Source organism: Myodes glareolus, chromosome 4 (assembly GCF_982192425.1).
Source record: "Myodes glareolus chromosome 4, mMyoGla1.1, whole genome shotgun sequence".
NCBI lineage: Eukaryota > Metazoa > Chordata > Mammalia > Rodentia > Cricetidae > Myodes > Myodes glareolus.
This window is the reverse complement of record NC_142029.1, coordinates 2,575,890-2,596,292: the sequence shown is the minus strand read 5'-3', so window position 1 is coordinate 2,596,292 and position 20,403 is coordinate 2,575,890. Positions and strand designations below refer to the sequence as shown.

General features: G+C 42.9%; 1 protein-coding gene across 8 annotated transcripts in view; it reads left to right on the top strand.

Annotated features, from left to right (window-relative positions):
* Positions 1-20,403, top strand: part of Nktr (natural killer cell triggering receptor) — a 36,227-nt gene that overhangs the window by 11,821 nt on the left and 4,003 nt on the right. For all 8 annotated transcript variants that reach the window (XM_048423284.3, XM_085689068.2, XM_085689069.2 and 5 more), the window contains 9 exons: positions 6,242-6,271; positions 7,156-7,301; positions 8,177-8,399; positions 9,343-9,498; positions 12,643-12,730; positions 13,326-13,471; positions 15,628-18,489; positions 19,265-19,360; positions 19,938-19,994. In XM_048423284.3, coding sequence (XP_048279241.3) covers positions 6,242-6,271; positions 7,156-7,301; positions 8,177-8,399; positions 9,343-9,498; positions 12,643-12,730; positions 13,326-13,471; positions 15,628-18,489; positions 19,265-19,360; positions 19,938-19,994 — 3,804 coding nt within the window. The remainder of the gene's footprint in view (positions 1-6,241; positions 6,272-7,155; positions 7,302-8,176; positions 8,400-9,342; positions 9,499-12,642; positions 12,731-13,325; positions 13,472-15,627; positions 18,490-19,264; positions 19,361-19,937; positions 19,995-20,403) is intronic.

Sequence of the window (20,403 nt, the reverse complement as noted above, 5' to 3'; positions counted from 1 at the left end):
AAGACATTTTTGGGTGTAGTGCCACTCGAGAAGTGTCAAGGAAATGGTGTGTGGCCCCATCTTCATAAAGTCCTAAGGAAATAAGAGTTCACATGGAAACATTTTGTAAGAAATTCAGAATCTTGGGACCACACTCACCAAATCAGCCCCTGTTAGTTTGGCTCATTTTGTCATTTTCTCTTTATATCAAGTATGAGAAAAAAAAAAAGAATCAAGTATGAGAAAAACCCAGTCAGTGTTACAGGGCAGGAAGTATAGTTCAGTGATAGAGAGCTGGCCTCCTTATATGTACAAGGCCATGGCTCAGTCACCAACCCTGCAGAAAACAAGTGAAGCGATGGATGGGGCAGGTAAAAGCTGTGGAGTTAGGGATCGTGTGGGACAAGGTTTTTGTTCTATCGAGAATGAAATGCTAAATAAATAAGGAAGAAAAGACATGCTCAGTCCAGGCTGCACCAGAGTCTTCTCACACTCTGGAAGAAAATGCCAAGACAGGAAGAAGGCTGCTGACTGCATGCTCCAGGGTCAGAGTGCTGTGTTCTGATCAGTGTGGCTGAGCGTCAGAGGCAGGAACATTCTGCTGAGAAAGAAAGTGACAACTGGGGAAACTTTGTTTAGCTGTCATTGTTAGTGATAATTCTGGTGCTGATTTCTATTGCCTGAAGTCATTGAGTAGATAGGAAAGCATTATAAAACAATTAGAAAGGCCAGTTTATAACTTGTTATTACCACTTTTCTGGGATAGAATGCATACCTATGGTGTGGCTCATGCCTGTGATCCCAGCACTCTGGGGGCTGTGGAAAGGAGAACAGCTGTGGATTTGAGTACAGAGTGAGTTCCAAGTTATCCTAGGACACACAGCAGAAGACCTTGTCTCAGAAAACCACACACACTTGCACACAACAAAGAAACCTTGGTTTTAGTTCTGTTTTTCTGTACCCTGAGTTTTTAAAATCTTTGTATTTTTTATAAAAGCTGGCATCACTTTATGTGTGTGTATGTGTGCATGTTCTTGGGTGTTCTTGAGAACATCAGGTGTCTCTCTTTGTCAACTCCTTCCCTTATCTTTTTGAGATAGTTTCTCACTGAAGCTGGAGCTCTCCGGATTCTCCTAGACTGGCTGGCAAATCCCAGTAACCTTCCTTTCTCTGCCCTCTCAAGCCAGTTCCAGCATTACAGGCACATGCTCCTACCAGCTGCTGTGTGGGTACTGACTCTCGGAACTAGCGCCCCTCATACTTATACAGTAAGCACTCACCGACCCATCTGCCACGCCCCCAAATAACCCTGTTTTTAAGATAAACTATAAACATTTTAGAAGAAAGAGCTTGTCTTACAGAAAGACCCTGTGAATAAACAGAATGATTTGTGTACAGACATTGTTCTGTAGCTGCCTAGTTTTCACTGTCAGAAAAACACCTCAGAAAGGCTTGGGGCTTATCTTCTCTAAACCAGGAGCTGCAGCAGTCACTCCCTCAGCTGCTGCTAAGATATTTTTCAGGCAGGCCTTTAAAAAACAAAGACAAAACAGTCTTTTGTGCCCATGAGTGTTTTGCTTGTATGTCTGTGTACCATGTGCATGCAGTGCCCTCAGAGGCCAGAAGAGGGCACTGGATCCTCTGGGACTGGAATTGTAGTTGTGAGCCACCATGTGGGTGCTGGGCACTGAGCCTGGGTTCTGTGGAAGAGCAGCCAGTGCGCTTACTCCCAGCTGTCTCTCTAGCCCCAAGTAGGCCTTTTATGGTTTCAGAGCTTTGGTGAGTATACGTTCCTGGCCACTATTCTTGGTTATGATAATTTTTATGAAAATAAGATAATATAGAAAAGCTCAACTTGACCTTTTAAACATAATTTGTTTTTTTCTTTTTCTTAGGATCTTATAAGTTCAGTCCTCTAAACCAAGGTTGTCTGGAACTCAGACCCACCTGCCTCTGTCTCTGCCTCCTTGTGCATTATAGACATGTACCTCCATACTCAGCCTGCTTGTTTTATATACATGAAGTTCCTTTTTCCTTCTCCCTATTTTTATTTTATGTGTATGGGTGTTTTGTCTGCATGTATGTCTGTGTACCATAAGGATACCATGCCTCTGGAGGCAGAAGGCTGAATTACATAGCTAGTTGTGAGCCGCCATGTGGGTGCTAAGAAATGAAACTGTGGTCCTGGAAGAGCAGTCAGTTCACTTTTGTTGTTGCTGCGTTGGCTTTGTTTCTTTTCAGGGGAAACAATAACTTCATATACTATTTTTAGAAATCTTTTGAGAGGAAAAGAGTTTGTGATATTTGAACTCAAAGAGTACTTATGTGACATAGATGCTAGCAGTGAGGAAGAAATGTGTCTAATTGTCATTGTGTGTATTTCCTTTGTGTTGGAGCTGAACTTTAGAAGGCTCTTCTGTCTGAGTGGCCTTGGGAACATAGTGCGTTGTGAGTTGCTCCTGCCTTTGTGACAGCTGCAGTTGCAGGCTATAAAGGAACAAGTTGAATGTCAAAGGTGACATTGGATTAGTTGTTTTTAGTACCCTCTTCCCTTAGGCCTGTAGTACCTTTCTGTTTTACACTCTGAAAACTGCATGATTTAAAACTTTTGTTTTTGTTTTTGTTTTGTGATACTAATGCATGTATCATTACCTATATAAGAGATTCTAATTAACTTTTGCAACATTTTAACTAATATATCTAAAATTCTATCAAGTTTTTGTTTGTAGTATAGTAGAAGGGTTTTGGTTTATATAGTCATAGGTTTTTTTAAAATTTTCATTAGTTAAAATTCATCTGTGTGTTGTCTTAAAAATTCTTATAAGGGGAAAAACCAGATTAGACATAAATACTGTGGCCAGGATTTGACATCTTGCTCCAAAGGCTGTCACCTCTGCTGACATTTGAGCCTCAGAGAAGATCCCTAAGTTTTAATTGTGCCTTTAGGACTGTTTTTATTAATTCTGTTCAGTGACTTAATCGCTTGAGTACATGCAGCAAGCAGTGAGTCCAGTCCAGTCTCTGCCCAAATCATTTTCCAGTTGTCATGTCAGCTCTGTTTTGTTGTGATATACAACCAAAAAAATGAGTTGAAAGGCAGAGGCATGAACACAAACTGAATTAGTTAAGTTCCTCGAGTTCTGTTTTGAATGATCTGATCTTGGGTTATTTATTTATTTATTTATTTATTTATTTATTTATTTATTTGGTGGGGGTGGGTGATCTTTGCTTTCTACCAGCAAGTTTCTACTTCTTAGTATTTGGATTCGTACTCAAGATGCATTACCTTTATGAGAAAGATGGCGTAGCTAGTCTCTATGATTATAAATGTTTTATTAGCTGTTACCATCCCTTGTGTTAAAGTACCATGGGTCTAAGAAGATCTCCACAAGGCTTTTCTAAAACAAAATCCATCTCTTCATAAATATCTTGTGAAAGAAAATTTAGAGCCCTCCATTTTAAAAAGCTTTCTTGCTTTGCATAAAATTTATACAATTTTAATTTCAACGTTATATTGATATTAAAACATAGATTCAGTCTTGTCTTAAAAGTGTATTACAATTTATTTCTTGCCGTTTTTGTGTAAAATTTACAGAAAGAGTGTTACACCGTGCGCTCCAAAGGTAATGTCTCATTACTCTAAGGCTCTCTCTTTTTCTTTGCCTTTGTTTCTTTAATCCTATTGTTATGTGTATTGAAACATTTTAAGGAAAAAAAGCTTTCTGCTTGTTTTGTGTAGCAGCAGTGTATGTAAAACAAAGGTGTTTGTTGCTTATAGTTAACCTCAGAAGGACAGTTCATTTCAGTGGCTCTTGTGCTCACTGGGTGGTGTTTTACATTAGGATTTTAGGAACTAGTAAGGTCCAAAGCTGCTCTGATGATGGCATAAGTGTAGTTTATTATTTGGAACAATAGCAATACTTTTCAGTTTCTAGGGTTTGTGATTTAAATGAACCCTTGCAGTAACTGCTTTAAGTGGATTCAGGGCATGGAGTGACTGTATCTAAGTGACAGGAGAGAACAGAAGTGTGTGAGCACTGAAGCTTTAATAAGTGTGTATAAACTTACACATCTCTGCTCTTCTGAGTCTTCATTTACTGTGTGTGTATCGTTGTCACGAGTGATATCATTGAGACCATTGGGTGTAGTAAAGAGTTGGGTAGGGTTCCTCTGTCTGCTTTAATAGACTTGGCTGAGCATATGGTCTCTCCTGCCCTCCTGTTATCCTACGGGCTGTTGACTGTTTACCATGTGTGCTGTAAATACAGTGCCAATGTGCCTGCCCTACAGAGAGCCCTGAAATTTGTAGGCCCAAATCCAGAGAGTTCCTTTTTTTGTGAAATACTGTTCATGTTCTTACTGTGTATTCTATCCCAGTTAAGGTGCAAGCTGGTCTTTCTGTATCCTGAATTGCAGGATATTGACTGAATTGACAGTCAGTTAAATGTTTCACATGGGTTTGGACTCTGAGCAGACTGAAAATTGCCCTCAGAGGCGGAGGTGGCCCTTTCCTCTATTCGTGAGTACATTAAGGGCTGAGTTTGTTTATCAGCCAGTTCTCATTTGAATTGAACACAGAACTAGGGCCTGACCATGTCGCTCAGTGGTTGAGCACGTTTCTAACACATGTGAGGGACCTAGGTTCATTTTCAAAATAAGACAGGTCGTCTGCCCCATCCTCAGTCTGAGTCTGTGTTGCTGCAGCGAGCTGGAATTTGTTCCGAGTTTGCCTTACATAGCTTTAATAGTATTTGTTAGCTCAGGTGGCAGTCAAATTAGACTTTGTGTATGCTAGAAAAATCCTTAGTCTCTTCTCAATGCTGGATTCCTGCGAGTGAGGCCCAAAAAAGGAGAAGCGTATCTGGCCAGTAAACAATCACAGGTGTTCATCTGCACGGCAGAGCCGTCTTACCTTTTCTGGAGGCACCTTACACCTTCTGAGCACGTATTACCGTCTAGCTCGTGTGTTAGTTTCAGTTTCGGGAAAGTTGTACAACACAGGAATATTTTTGTTTTATGGTTATTGTCTGCCTTGGCTTCTGGGTGATCGTTTCATAGTTTCAGTGTTTGTGGCTCACCAGTTGTTAGATTTTCTTCACTTCTTTTCCCTTTTTTGTTACCTGTTTTTATTTAAAAATTAAACTGGCTTTAATTTCTACTCAATTTTCTAAGAAATATTTGAGACGTGTGACTTTAAAACTCAGAATTTAATTTAAAGTTCTGAAACTTAAGTTGACATTAAATTTTTTTTAAGTTAAATCTATCTATACTCCTCTAACAGAACTGGATGTTCTTAAAGTAAGTATAAGCATTACAGTCTCTTATACAGTAATGTTTTTTGGCATTTTTGTAAGGTTAAATTGTGTTCTGTTCATGTGTCTTAGAATAGCTTTAATATGGTCTAATAGGTCATCTGTTTCCATCTTTACTAATTGAGGTTCTGGTGGTCTAATGCCGATCAAGCTATCCACTTTCAAATTTTTGCGTTGTAATTCACATATAAAGATCTATGAAAAATGTTATGGGAAAACGAGCTTGGGTTCAAAATATCTTAACCAAGTATACCCCGCAGATTTCCCAACAGTGACAGTGGGACATTCACAGAGCAGCTGTTGGGGTGTTTTCTGGACCATGGAAATTGAAGATGTCAATAATATCCCCCTCAATTCTTATTTTGCTGTGAAGAGTATCAGCCGTTTGAAAGTCCCTCCTTTTTGCATTTTCAGAGTGTGACTGGCAAAGCTTAAATGAAAGAAGAGGGGCAGGCAGTTCTGCAGCTAGGACTCCTCAGGCTCCTCCACTGCCTACCTTAAAGTATATACAGACTGTCTCAGTCTTAACAAACCAAAGAGCCAGTGGGGGAGTGGCCAGTCTCATCACTCCTTCTAGTGGGGCAAGGCCTTCCTCCTTGTTTAATTATGCTGGGAAATTGGTTTTTTTAATGTTTGTTTCTGTTGCTATTATTGTTTTTGGTTTGAGAGTAAATTTAAGTTCAGTGTGTATGCTGTACATTTTCCTAATGCAAATGAAACCTATCTCATATAGTCTAATAGAATTGCTTTTATAATTCATTGCATTCTTGGTTTTTTTTAAATCAGCAAAATGGCTACTATTGGTGTTTGGATGTATATTATGTTTAACATTTTTTCTGTCTTTTTATCTTTACTTCTTTGTTTACTACATGCTGTGTTTAAACCTTCTGCTTTCTTCATCTGAATACGTCATTTTTGATACCATCTTTGTGTTGATGTTTATTGTACAGAACTACAAAGCCTGCTCCACACCTGGATGGGTAAGCATCAAGTTATTAATCGTAGGATGTTATTTGGGTGATAAGCCTGAAAGACAGGTCGACCAGGAGTTAGTCTTTCATTATCAAGCTCTTCCTGAGGGGGCACAGAGAACAGTAGTTTTGAGAGCCCATCTCTTGTATGACTGAAGGGCTTCCCATCCATGTGGTTTTGATTGCCCCTGTTGAGGTGATTTCTCAGTATGAAGTATATACTCTGTTATCAGATTCTTTTTTTTTTTTTTTCCCCCCAAGACAAGGTTTCTTCGTAAATTTGGAACCTGTCCTGGAACTAGCTCTTGTAGACCAGGCTGGCCTTGAACTACAGAGATCCGCCTGCCTCCGCCTCCTGAGTGCTGGGATTAAAGGTGTGCGCCACCACCACCCGACTGATTTCTTTTAATTCAGAATCAGCCAATACTTTTAGTCTGTGGATGAGTTTTTTCTTTTTCTGTTCCAGCATTTTTTTGTTCGGTTTGGTTTGTTTTGGTTTGGTTTTTCGAGACAGGGTTTCTCTGTGTGTAACAGTCCTGGCTGTCCTAGAACTTGCTTTGTAGACCAGACTGGCCTCAAACTCACTGAGATCTGCCTGCCTCTGCCTCCGAGTGCTGAGATTAAAGGTGTGCATCATCACCGCCTGACTGTTGTCAGATTCTTAACCCTAGGAAGGCTAGGAGCCACTGCAGAACAGCCCCACTTCTCTTCAGATGAACTGTTGCTGTTTCCTATTACGATGTAGATTTCAAGTTGTCTTTCCCTTCTAGTTGGTTCATAACATTTTGACTTTGTTTTCAGTTCTGTGAACATGTTTTTTGTGGCATTGTCCCAATTACTGTTTATAATATAATTATCAGACTAACTTATTTCTTGAATTTATATTATGACAGGGTTCATGTTGTGTTTGGACTGGTTATTTCCGGTTTTGAAGTAATTGAACAGATTGAAAATCTGAAAACGGATGCTGCAAGCAGACCTTATGCAGATGTCCGAGTTATTGACTGTGGGGTGCTTGCCACAAAGTTGACCAAAGATGGTAAGAACTTTTGGAGGGTGGAGGACTCTTTGATAGAGGTGAAAGAGTACGCCAACTTGAAGATACCTTCTCAATATCTAAGATAGCTTCTAAATGTTAGTGTGAATAGTGGTAGCATTGGTGCTTCAATGCCATTCTTCATCCTATCCACCACCAGATGCCGTCAGTCCCTTGTTGCTTCTGCCTGGCTGCTGGCTCATGCAGGCCGTCTCATGCCTGTGTTATTGAAGTACCTTCATAGCTATCTATGTCTACCTTGCTCCTGTCTTGTTTTCGTGTGAAAATTCATCAACAGGAGTTCTTCTGGTTTTTGTGTTTTACTTTGTTTTGTCTTTAGCAGCTACCAGAGTGATCCTCTTAAGCCACATTTCATATGCACATCCTTCCTGTCCTGACACCTACAGTGTCACCTGCACCTCAGCACATAGGCCTGCGACTCTCTGTTGTCTTTATTTTTCCCTTAACCATTGTCTTCAGTCCACACTGACCTTTATGCAGACACTAAGGGACTTTTTGTGCCTGCCCTGGGTTGTCTAGAACATTGTTTAAGATATCTATATGACTCTCCCTCCTTTAGGTCTCTGTTCAAATGTAGTCTTAAGCCACATGCTTCTCTATTCTCTTTGCATTGTTCCTATCTGCCCTAGCTCTCATCACTGTCACACTGATTTAGAATATAGGCTTCATGGTGGGCAAGGGCATTGGTATTTTTCAAGTTTGCAGACAACTATCTTATCTGTAACTGAGGAAAAGTTTACATCTAGTTTTAGTTTGCTGTGCACGAAGTGGTTACGTGATGATCAGTAATCACTGTTTCACTCTGGATGGTGTCACTGGGTTCAAGTACTAATATTTTTGTTAATGTCTATTAAAAGTTTTTGAGAAAAAAAGGAAGAAGCCAACGCATTCGGAAGACTCGGATTCTTCTTCCAGTTCCTCTTCCTCTTCAGAATCATCCTCAGAAAGTGGAGTTGAGCAAGAAAGAATCAGAAGGAGGAGACACAAGAGGAGGCCCAAAGTCAGACACACTAAAAAGAAGCGGAAGGAGATGAGCTGTTTAGAGGAGCCCAGGAGGAAACGCACAGCGAGCCCTGAAGGGTAAGTGTGAGTCAGTGGTCCGACCCAGCACAGGGCCTGCACAGTGACCACTCTGCCGGCTCAGTGTTGTTGTGCACCCCGTACCGAGAGAGGGGAGGGAGCCTTTTATTTATTCTGAAAATTTCATACATGTCTACAAGGTAATTTGATCATCTATTTCCTAATCCCTCTTCAAACCCCAGTACCCACTATGTCTCCCTCTTCTTTTATTTTTAATCTCTCTCTCTCTCATTTTCAATAACCCACTGAGTCCATTTAATGTGACCTCTGTGCAGTGGGTATAGGGCCACCCTCTGGAACATAAGCAGTATATATCAGGGTCCACACCCCTGAAGAAAACTGATTCTCCCTAAAGCGAAACATGGGTAATTGAAATGGCTCAGTGTCTTCTCACCAAGCCTAACAACCTGAATTTGATCCCTGGGACACAGGTGGTAAAAAGAGTGAGCCATCGCCCACAAGTTGTTTCACTTCAACATCATGGTATGTGCACAATAGCACACACAAATAAATACAATTTTAAAGAAGGAAACATTGCTAGGCAGTGGTATTGCACACCTTTAATCCCAACACTCAGGAGGCAGAAGCAGGCAGATCTCTGTGAGTTCGAGTTCAGCCTGGTCTACAGAGTGAGTTCTAGGACAGTCAGGGATGTTATACAGAGAGACCCTGTCTTGAAAATCCAAAGCAAACAAACAGAAAAAGGAAACATAAGTAGCATTGACAACTTCCATTTCAAAATTTTAGTATTCTAGGGTTTTTTCTCTTTTTAATTTTTTTTCTTTTTGTAAAAAATTTCGTTGCTCTGGATTTTTTAAATATATTTGTTGTTTTTATATTTATATATTTGTAAAAATCAATAACTCAGAGTAAATTTTGCTGTTTTATGTGCCTTTATTTGATGAAATACTAGCATCTAAATTGGTGACGTGATTTATTTTAGTTATTCTGAGAGGAGTGATGTGAATGAGAAAAGATCAAGTGATTCAAATGCTAAAAGAGAAAAGCCAGTTGTCCGTCCGGAAGAGATTCCTCCAGTTCCTGAGAACCGATTTCTACTTAGAAGAGATATGCCTGCTGTCACAGTGGAGCCTGAACCGTAAGTAGGCGGGTGGCACATTGCTCTTCTCCCTGCTGTGCCTGCTGACAGCAGCACCTTGCTCTTGGGTTCCGGGAATTAAGTGCTGCTGCAGAGAGCAGACCATGGAGCAGCGCTTAGCACAGTGGACAAGAAGCAGAGGGAAGGGAGTGCTGCCGATCACCTGGTTGCTCCTCCTTCCTCTTGTAATCTGCCCTGGCCCTAGCACATGGGATAGTTAGTATGCCCAGTCTTGTAGTGACTGGATAACCGTCAAGTTGACAGTGGTAGTTAGCAAGCACACTGTGTATTTTTGTCTCCTGATGGATAAGTCCATTATTTCTTTGCAACTTTACACTCAGGCTCAGAGTACATAGAAAGATACTGCAGGTAGTTCCCAGAGCACTGAATGGCTTGTACCTCCTTTTGGAACCTACACTGGAGTATGTGACTAGATGAAGGAAGTGGGCACGTTATTCAATGAGTGTGTGTTCTGCTTGTTTGGTTAGGTGGTTTTTGTCTGCTTATGACTCTTGTTATGTGTTGTATGCTAGCCTTGAACTTGGGATCCTTTTGCTTTATCCCCTAGAGGATTAGAGCTATAGCTATGTATATGCTGCCATGCCTGGAGGGAGGGAAATGCTTATTTGAGGTCTGGGAAGGTTATATTACTGATCTTGCTGCATTGGCCTTTTGTTCAGAATGGGTTATCAGGTTGATTGAGCCCTGTGGATCCAACTGAGCCATGAAATGTTTCACTTTTAATAGTGCAGAGGTGACTGGAGGTAAAATTTAGTATCATAAATAATACTGTAGTTAATTTCCTTTGCATTGTGGCTTTAGATTTAGTCTCAGAAAATACCATTTAATGTACTTTGTATATTACATTTAAATTCAGAATTATTAAAATATTAAAAGGGCATGAATATGGTGGCATATGCATGTAGCCTAGCCATGAATGAGGACTTTTTTTTAAACACATGAAAAGGTTTTAATTTTTTTATTTTCATTTATCCTATGTGCCTTTCACATTATGCATCTCAATCCCATTCATTTCCCCATCCCCTCACATCTACCCTCTGCCTCTGCAACCCTCCCCCCAAAATAAAACAAAATTAAAGGGAAAAAAGGGAAAAATTGAAAATCTCATCACGGAAGTTGCCATGTGACACAGTGAGTCGCGCAGTAAACCTTTTTATCTGTGTGTCTGTATTTGTAAGTGTCATTGGTCTGATTTGAGGCCTCTGGTTTCTATTACACCATCAATGCTGGGCCCTCACAGAGACTCCTCTTGGCTATCCTGCTGTTGCTGTGTTGTGGAGATCCTGCAGGTCAGACCCCTTCACATGCTCCAGCAGGTCATGGATGGGGTGGATGTTGACGTGGGCCAAGTCATAACCCTGGTTCTGGCCCTAGGAAGCTGCAGGGTTGTCAACCTGCCAGTTGCCAGTTCTCCCCTCACCAGGGTGAGCTCTCCAGCATTGCCCCCAGCTAATCCACCCTTGAGCAAGTAGTAAGGTCAGTTCTCAGGGTCATTTCTCCCCCACCTACACCATCAGGACCAGTTCTACTGTGTTGTCCAGGCAAGGTGCAGGGGCCACTCTCTTGAGTGCTGCAACTGGTTAAGGGGCAGGTACAGCCTTTCTGCTCTTATGACCCCAGGGCCAGCTCTTCCACCTGTCCCAGGAGTTGATGGACTGGGGGTAAGGGGAGAAGGTATCTCTTCCACCCATGCTACCAGATACTAGATGAATAATGGGGTGACCCTTGCAACTTTGCATCTGGGTCACCCACACCTCCAACAACAGGGCTGGCTCTGCTGTACTGACTAGGCAAGGAGCAGGGCCCGCTTTCCTGAGTGCTGTTGCTGGCAAAGGGGAGGGTCGTCTCCTCTCTGTCTATTGGAGGTGGTAAGGAGTGGGGTGGGGACATACAGCGAGCATCTCTTCCCCATCCACACTACTACATGACAGTTGAGTAACGGAGACAGCTCTCCCATGCGTAGAACTTTGAGGCTAGCTCACCAACACTTTTGCCAACATGGTTTGCTTTATTGTGCTGCCCTGGTGAGGTGCAGGACCTGCTCTTGTGAGTGTTTTAGCTGGTGGGGGTCAGGGATGGCTCTCCTGCTCTTAGGACCTCAGGGTCAGCTCTCCCACTTGCCTCAGGGGTTGATGGGCAGCAGAGGGGGGCATCTTTCCCCTGCCCATGCTACCACAAGGCAGATGAGAAATGGGGACAGCTCTCCCACGCTCAAAACTTGAGGGATGGCTGACCAACACCTCCATTAACAGGCTTGGCTCTATTGTGCTGTGCAGGCTAGGTACAGAGCCTGCTTTCCTGAGTGTTGCAGCCCGTGGAGAGCTGGGGAAGATCATTTGACCCCAGAAGTCATGTCCATCCTGAACAACATAACAAGGTCTAGAGTCAAAAGAGGGAAGTGAGGAAGGAGAGGGAGAAGGAGAGGAAAATGTTCCACGTGAACAAAAGCGCCACAGTGCTTGATGTAAGTCTTAAGCTCCTGTGAGTTTGTTTAGACAGCTGAGAAGCCAAGCAGAGCTGTACCCTAGCCCTTCACAGGTTTTTGTTTTGTTTTCTTTGCTTATTTATTTTTGAGACAGGGTGTTGCTGTGTAGCTAGGCTGGCATTGAACTCCCCCCACATGCTGGGATTATAGACATGTGCTGGCATGGCTGGCTTCCTCCACAATCTTTTATTTAAAAAAGAAAGTTAACTAATAAAAAATCGTTTTTTCAAATACATATTTACTAATGGAATTTTTCTGGGGCAGGGTAACTCCAATCTGGAGCTCAAGTTAGTGTTCTCTTTTAGGACAGTTGTTAGAGCTATTGCTCTGATAGTCTGCACTGAGAGTCTGCAGTTCACACACCTCATGTTTATATATGAGTCATGAATATAGCACTTGAAATACTAGTTGTGACTGTATCTGATATGTGGTGCACCTCATAGCTGAGTGAGCTCAGGAAAGTGTGGATGGATGCGATTGCTCTCATAAAACTTTATGGATAGTGACATTTGAATTTCATGTAATTCTTATGTCATGAAATATGAAACCTTGTATTATAAACACTGTAGCTCTGCCTGGGAACATTGGGAAAACTTTCTGGCGTTACTCATTTTTAATTGTCATCACAACTTTTTCAGGAACATTCCAGATGTCGCACCTGTTCCGAGTGATCAAAAACCATCTGTGTCAAAGTCTGGACGGAAAATTAGAGGAAGAGGCACAATTGTACGTATGCTAGAACTTTCTTCTTTCACATTGCTTACCTAAGTAGTAATTTGTAAAAATGTATTTTAAATATCTAAGGTTTAGTTTTACATAGACTGTTTCTCTTGTCAGGCAGTGGTGGCTCATGCCTTTAATCCCTGCACTGGGAGGCAGAGGCAGTTGGCATCTTGATCAAGGCCAACCTGGTCTACAAATCGAGTTTCAGGACAGCTAGGGCTACAAAGAAAAACCTGTCTCAAAAAAAAAATCCTTCTGTTATAAGACATCATTTTTATTTTGCATAATTTGGGAAGGTACTGCCTTTGCATACATTTACAGCTGTAGATGGATTTAATTATTCAGTGTCGTACTACATGAAATATTGAGAAGTCTGAGTATATTGAATAATGGAGGCTAGAATGTGTTAGGACTGCAAAGGAAGCTATTCTATAGGAATCTGGCTAAATGCCTTGCCTTTCTTGCCTCTCAGTGTCTTGTATTTGAAGTAACTTCATACTATCCAGTTGATCCTTAAATTAGTGCCTAGATTAGACCTTTGCCTGAGTGTCCTATATGGGGCATTTTAGAACAGTCACTGCCCTCTCTTGTCTTTAAGCGCTATCACACACCTCCAAGGTCACGATCTCATTCTGAGTCTGAAGATGATGACAGCAGTGAGACTCCTCCTCACTGGAAGGAGGAGATGCAGAGACTGAGAGCTTACAGGCCACCAAGCGGAGAAAAGTGGAGCAAAGGAGACAAGTAAGCACTTGGAACGTAAACACAGCCTGGATGCAGAGCAATAAATGCTGGAGAGTCACCTTCTGACGTCCACAGTCAAGACAGCCAAGGGAAAGCTCTAGCGCAGCACTGCTGCTACCTGAGGCCAAGGGCCCTTCAGTCAGGTGCTGCTTCTCTGTGCTGAAAATCCGAGTGGACTCTGACCTATAGAGCTGATCAGATCTTAGACATCACTAGTAGATGTCTGACTTGACAGAAGCCTTAGTCACAGGCACATGGATTAGTGAATAGAGCCTGAATCGCCCAGAAGTTAATCTCTGATTCCAAGGACTGTTAGATAACAGTGGTGCCCTAGTAGGAGTAATTGTCTGTTTTCAAAGGGGCCTGGCTCTAGAATAGCTAGTGGGGAAGTAATTCTTCATGGAAAACTTCTGACTTCTCTGAAGGCATCTTAAAGAGAATGGTTTTGAATTTAAAGAACAAGGAAGAGGCAGGTATTGCATAGACGTGGTGGTGCTGAGGACTCACTTGTGAGCCATGTCTTCGTAAGATCGTGAAGCTTTTGTCAGTTTTCATGTAATTGTGTTTGATTTCTGTTTTAAGTCAATAGGAGTTTAGGAGAAAGTATTAATTACTACAGTGAAGTAGAGAGAATGTAGCTGTCATTTCAGTGTTAAAGTAGGTTCCCACTAAGGACATTTCTGTGTTCGTGTGACTTACATAGTTATACAGTCTCTGAAAGAAAAAAAAAAAGCTGGTCAGGTGTTGGTGGCGCATGCCTTTAATCCCAGGCAAAGGCGGGTGGATCTCTTGTGACTTTGAGGCCAGCCTGGTCTACAAAGTGTGTTCCAGGACAGCCAAGGCTACACAGAGAGGACCTTGTCTCAAAAAAAAAAAAAAAAAACAAGAAAGAGAGGAAGAAAGGAGGGAAAGAGGGAGGGAGGGAGGGAAAGAAAGCTGAGTATAGTGATGCTTGCCTTTAGTCTCATTATTGGGAGCAGAGACAGATGCATGCATCTTTGTGTGTTTAAGCCTGGTCCACATGGGTGCATCCCAGACCAGCTGGGGCTATATAGTGAGATATCTTAAAAACAAATAACATTTTAAAAAAGAAAAATAGGTTGGAGAGATCACTCTGGTTAAGAGCACTGGCTGCTCTTCCAGAGGACCTAGGTTCAATTCCCAGCACCCACAAGGCAGCTCAGAATTGTCTGTAACTCCAGTTCCAGGAGGTCTGACACCTTCACACAGACATACATGCAAAAACAAAACACTAGTGCACATAAAACATTTAAAAAGTTTAAAAAAAAAAAGCCAACTTTTTAGCCAGGCCCGATGGCATTATAATACCAGTGTTTGGAAGGCTGAGTTCAGCCTGGCCCACATAGTGAGTGCCAGGCCAGCCTGGGACACATAACAGGAGCCTGTCTCTTCAAAAACAAAGAGATTAGGAAGATAGCTTAGTTGGTAAAATGCTTGCCTTGTAAGCATGAAGACTCAAATATATGTAAAAACAAAGTGTAACGGTAAGCACTTTATAATCCCAGTGCTGGAAGCTGAGACAGGAGGATCCTTGGGGCTTGCTGGGCAACAGTCTGCTGTATTAATGAATCCTAGACCAATGAAACACTCTCAAATAAATTAGTGTTCCTAAGAATGGCATCTGGTTGCCCTCTACACATGTGCACACACACATACATGTGCACATGGATTTTTTACAAAAGAAGAAATTTTTAAGACTCTTTAAAAAGTTTATAGTCAGGACAAGGTACCTAGCTCTGTGGTAGAGCGCTTGTTTAGCATGCATACAGTCCTGAGTGATGATGCCAGCACCACAGAGATAGATTGTCCAAGTCCTAGCTCTATCTGCAGAGACTCCTCAGTGAGGTTGTTTGGGAACCTGGTTTTACTCTCTCAGAAATTGCTCTTGGAAGGAGAGGGTTGTGAGCAGATGATATCGGGAGTCCTGTGTCTGGTTAGTTGGTGTGGTTTTCCAAGCATTCTCGGTCTTTGATTTACTTGAAAACAGGAAGGATCTTCTGTGAGGCTGATGATAGTTGTCATCTCTGGTACATGTTAAAGTGTTGAGATTGGACACTCTGTTGTTAGTAAGAAGTGTGTTGTAAGACACAAAGTATTTGCAATAACTGCATGCATGTTATCCTGCTCGCTTACAGGCTAAGTGATCCCTGTTCAAGCCGATGGGATGAAAGAAGCTTGTCCCAGAGATCCAGATCATGGTCCTATAATGGATACTATTCAGATCTAAGTACAGCAAGACACTCTGATGGTCACCACAAGAAACGCAGAAAGGAAAAGAAGTTTAAGCATAAAAAAAAAGCTAAAAAGCAGAAGCATTGCAGAAGACACAGACAGACGAAGAAGAAAAGATTAGTAATGCCACCTGACTTGGAACTCTCAAGATCTGCCACCCACCGAATGAAGTCCTCTTGTGACAGAGAAAGGAGACCCCATGCCTCCTCCTCCTCCTCCTCTCGCCACTCCTCAAAGCGGGCCTGGTCTAGATCAGACAAGGACGACCGGAGCTCCTCAACCCACTCCAGCAGAGACTCCTACAGATCCAGGTCTCATTCACCATCAGATTCTAGAGGGAGCTCTAGATCAAGGGCTTTGTCAAAGTCCTCATCACGCTCTCATGACAGATCCCAGTCCAGATCTAGTTCCAGGTCAGAACCCCGGAGGACAGCATCAAACTCACCAAAACAGTCTGCTTCCTTGAGTGAAAATAAGCCAGTTAAGACAGAACCTTTAAGATCATCAATGCCACAGAATGGAAATGTGCTAGTACAGCCAGTGGCAGCAGAAAACATTCCTGTAATACCATTGAGTGACAGCCCTCCCCCTTCTAGGTGGAAGCCTGGGCAGAAGCCCTGGAAGCCCTCCTATGAGCGAATTCAGGAGATGAAGGCTAAAACAACTCACTTGCTGCCTGTCCAAAGTACATATAGTTTAACAAATATTAAAGAAACTGGGAGTTCATCATCCTATCACAAAAGAGAAAAAAATTCAGAAAGCGATGGGAGCGCTTATTCAAAGTACAGTGACAGAAGTTCTGTGAGCTCATTAAGGTCAGGGGGTAAGTCTTCTAGGAGCCGGTCATCCTCTAGGTCATATACAAGGTCAAGGTCACGGAGTCCACCTACTTCACGATCTAGGTCTCCATCATCTAGGTCTCACTCACAAACAAAGTATAGTGATGGCTCCCACCGCAGCAGATCGTCTTCATACACTTCTGCCAGCAGTGATGGGGGACGCCGAGCCACGAGGAGGACGTTTAGATCCCGTGGGAAAAAAAGTGTCACTTCAAATAAAAGACACCACAGCAGCTCAAAGAAGATACTTCACAGTAAATATGTCAAAGGCAGAGAGAAGTCTTCATGTCACAGAAAGTATAGTGAAAGTAGATCATCTGTAGATTATTCTTCGGATAGTGAACAGTCACATGTTGAGTTAGTGCACTCAGCCCGAGAGAAGGAGAAGCAGGGGAAAACAGAAGTATTGAATGATAAGCAGGGGAAAAGCAAAGAAGAAGGAAAGGGCAAGCCAGAATGGGAAAAGAGGCCTTTGAAAGAGAGTCTTTCTGATCATTCTAGAGATGGCAGTAGGTCCAAAGGGAAGAACTGTGCTGGGAGCAAATGGGACTCTGAATCAAACTCCGAACAAGATGTGACTAAAAGCAGGAAAAGTGATCCCCAGAGATGTTCTGATAAGGAGGAGGGCGAAGCCTCTTCGGACTCTGAGTCAGAAGTTGGCCAAGGTCACATCAAAGCTAAACCCCCAGCAAAGCCTTCAGCAAACACTTCCCTGCCTGATAGTAATGGTGCCTGGAAGTCTAGGAGACCACAGTCTTCAGCTTCTGAGTCAGAGGGCTCCTGCTCCAACTTGGGAAACATTAGAGCGGAGCCTCGGAAACAAAAATGCCCAAAGGATAGTCTTAAAGGGGATCACACCAAAAAGGTGAGAGAGAAATTGAAAGCCAAAAAAGACAAAAAACACAAGGCTCCAAAGCGGAAGCAAGCCTTTCACTGGCAGCCTCCACTGGAGTTTGGTGACGAGGAGGAGGAAGAAATGAATGGAAAGCAAGTTACCCAGGAGCCAGAAGGAAAAAAGCACATCTCTGAGAAGTGTGAAACTGTGAGAGACAGTATTCCAAAAATAGAGAAACCCTGTGATGAAGGCAGCGGTCCCAGTAACCCTAAGAAGGGTACCTCAGAGCACAACCCACTTGCGGAGGGGGATCGCCATCCCAGCTCTTGCCCTGCACCTCTGACAGTGGAGGAGAATACCACCAGCTCTCCTCCTGGCGCCCAGCACATTGAAGAGCGTGTCCCAGGTGGAGGGGAAGACGTGCTTCAGACAGATGACAACATGGAGATTTGTACCCCTGATAGGAGTTCCCCTACAAAAGGAGAGGGGGTGTCCCCATTAGCAAACCGCAAGCTGGACAGCCCAGAGGGGAGCATTATTCCAGAGCAGGTTGAGCACATGGCACAGCCCAGAGCAGGAGGGATGCAAGAAAGCATTGTGTCTGAGAGTAAAACCTCAAGTGAAGGTGGGAAACAGGACAGCTCTGCCAGTTTGGCCAGTCCTGTAGAAATTTCTGGAAAGAAGGAGAGGCCTGAGAAAAGCCAGATGAACCTCACAGATAAGTGGAAGCCATTGCAAGGTGTAGGAAATCTGATGCCTACTGCAGCCACGTCCAGTGCTCTGGATGTGAAGCCATTGGCGCCTGTTCCTGAAGTGAAACCACAAGGCTTGAGAATAGAAATCAAAAGCAAAAATAAAGTTCGGCCCGGGTCTCTCTTTGATGAAGTAAGAAAGACAGCACGCTTAAACCGGAGGCCACGGAATCAAGAGAGTTCTAGTGATGAGCAGACACCTAGTCGGGATGGTAACAGTCAGTCCAGGAGTCCACACAGATCTCGAAGTAAATCTGAAACCAAATCTCGACACAGAACAAGGTCTGTCTCCTATAGTCACTCAAGAAGTCGATCCAGGAGTTCCACGTCATCTTACCGGTAAGAAGCCCCCCTCCCTCCATGTCATTTAGCTCAGAAGAACATAAGTGTGATCACTGTTTCCAAATATCTGACAAGGGAATAAGAAGCATTATCCCATATGACCAAAACCACAGGTAGAGGACATAGATAGGGAGTGGGCATTTCAGGAGAAGAAATTTGGGCTCAGTTGAAAAGACCATTGTTACTGTTTTCTGTAGTTTATCTCTTGAACAATGAAAGCTTTGTTGACATGACCAGTGACTAGGTCTCCATATTCAAAGGTGCAAAGTAGCTGGCTTTCTTGCCCAGATTGCCGTGCTTTTGCAAAAAATCTTTTGAGCAGAATCTGCAGGACTTAAGGATTGTTGATCTAACTACCCTTTTACACATGTAGAAGATAACATGCCGTAGCTGTCCAAGGCATACATCTAAGTCAAGTTCTGTGATCATGTTCACATTTTCATCAGTTTCTTCTGGCATTTATCATCAGGATAGACTGAAGAGTACAAAGAATGAATGACAGCTAAGAAAGGAGGGATCATGGTAACAGGAAACTAATAAGCAGTTACATTCATGAGCATACAAATATACCAATTGCAGTTTTTTGTGGCTTTTATTTCATTGTTTAAGTCATGGTGGCTTCTTCTGAACTGCTTCCTTTGAAGTGCATGACTCTGTCCACTGTGCAGAATTTGTAAGAGACCGCATTCTGGTTTGACTTCCCTCCTGCCCTCCTGTTCATCCTAACTGGGAGTGCACACGTTACATGCTTTCTCACTCATTTCCGTTGTAGATCAAGGAGCTATTCCAGAAGCCGGAGCAGAGGCTGGTACAGCAGAGGCCGGACCCGCAGCCGGAGCAGTTCCTATGGAAGTTTCCGTAGCCACAGGTAAGCTGTGTTCTCGTCCTTCTGTGTGGTTCCCCCTCGTGGGACAGAGCAGGCAGCTGTAGCTCTGCTGTTGTCAAATACCACACTGATCTGTTTCTCATCTAGCTCTCTGAGCTCCGGAACTCTTTCTGACTGTTCCTTCATCAGAGTGAGGCCATGTCCCTCCTGCCTCCTCCATATGTAGATCTTATTGAGGGTCACAAGCACACTCACCTCTTGACTGACTGAGGGGTTGAAACAGGGTCACAGTGAGGGAACCAAAAGAAAAATGTGTGCTAGGACCAGGGCGCGCATTTTTACTGCCCAGCTGCTTCTCTCTCTGGCCTTGAGATATTTCCTGCTGTGGCTACTCACATAAATGGCCCCTTTCCCTTCCTATCCATCCGAGAGTCTCCCCAGAGAACTACATAAAACTTTATGAAATACAGAGGTTTTAAAAGGAAAATCCAACATACTTGTGGTAAAAACAAAAGAGTTAAAAGATTTCACTGTATTTTCACTTTGATGGGCAAAGATGTCTCAGTTGTTAATGTGCCCTGATGCACAAGGTGACAGTCCCTCCTGTGGTTCCTACTAGGACATCCAGCAGGAGCAGGTCCAGGAGCAGCTCCTATGACCCCCACAGTCGCTCCAGGTAAGTGGCAGTGGGAGGCCCCAGCATGCTTGGGGGATGGAGTTGGGGCTGGCTGGTTGTGCTTGGATTTGATCCCAGGGCCTAGGTGCAGTACACGGCATGTTTTCTGCCATTAAGCTTACCTTCTCAGCCTAATGTTGAATTTTTAAATTAAATAACTTAAACTCCTATGTTTATTGTCTGAAATATCTCTTTAAAAAGGAGATGTCTGTGGCCCATTGGGCAACAGTATCAAATTGTAATAGCAGGTGCTTGTTGCATATAATTGCCTAATGAGATCCAGAATCCCAGACAAACTAACTCAGTGTTAATTTTGTGATATTTTTCAATGCAGAAAAGAAATTAACATTTTTCTCTTTAACATGGTAAGTCCAAATGGGGGCAATTGCTAGATGTTTCTAGAACTTCT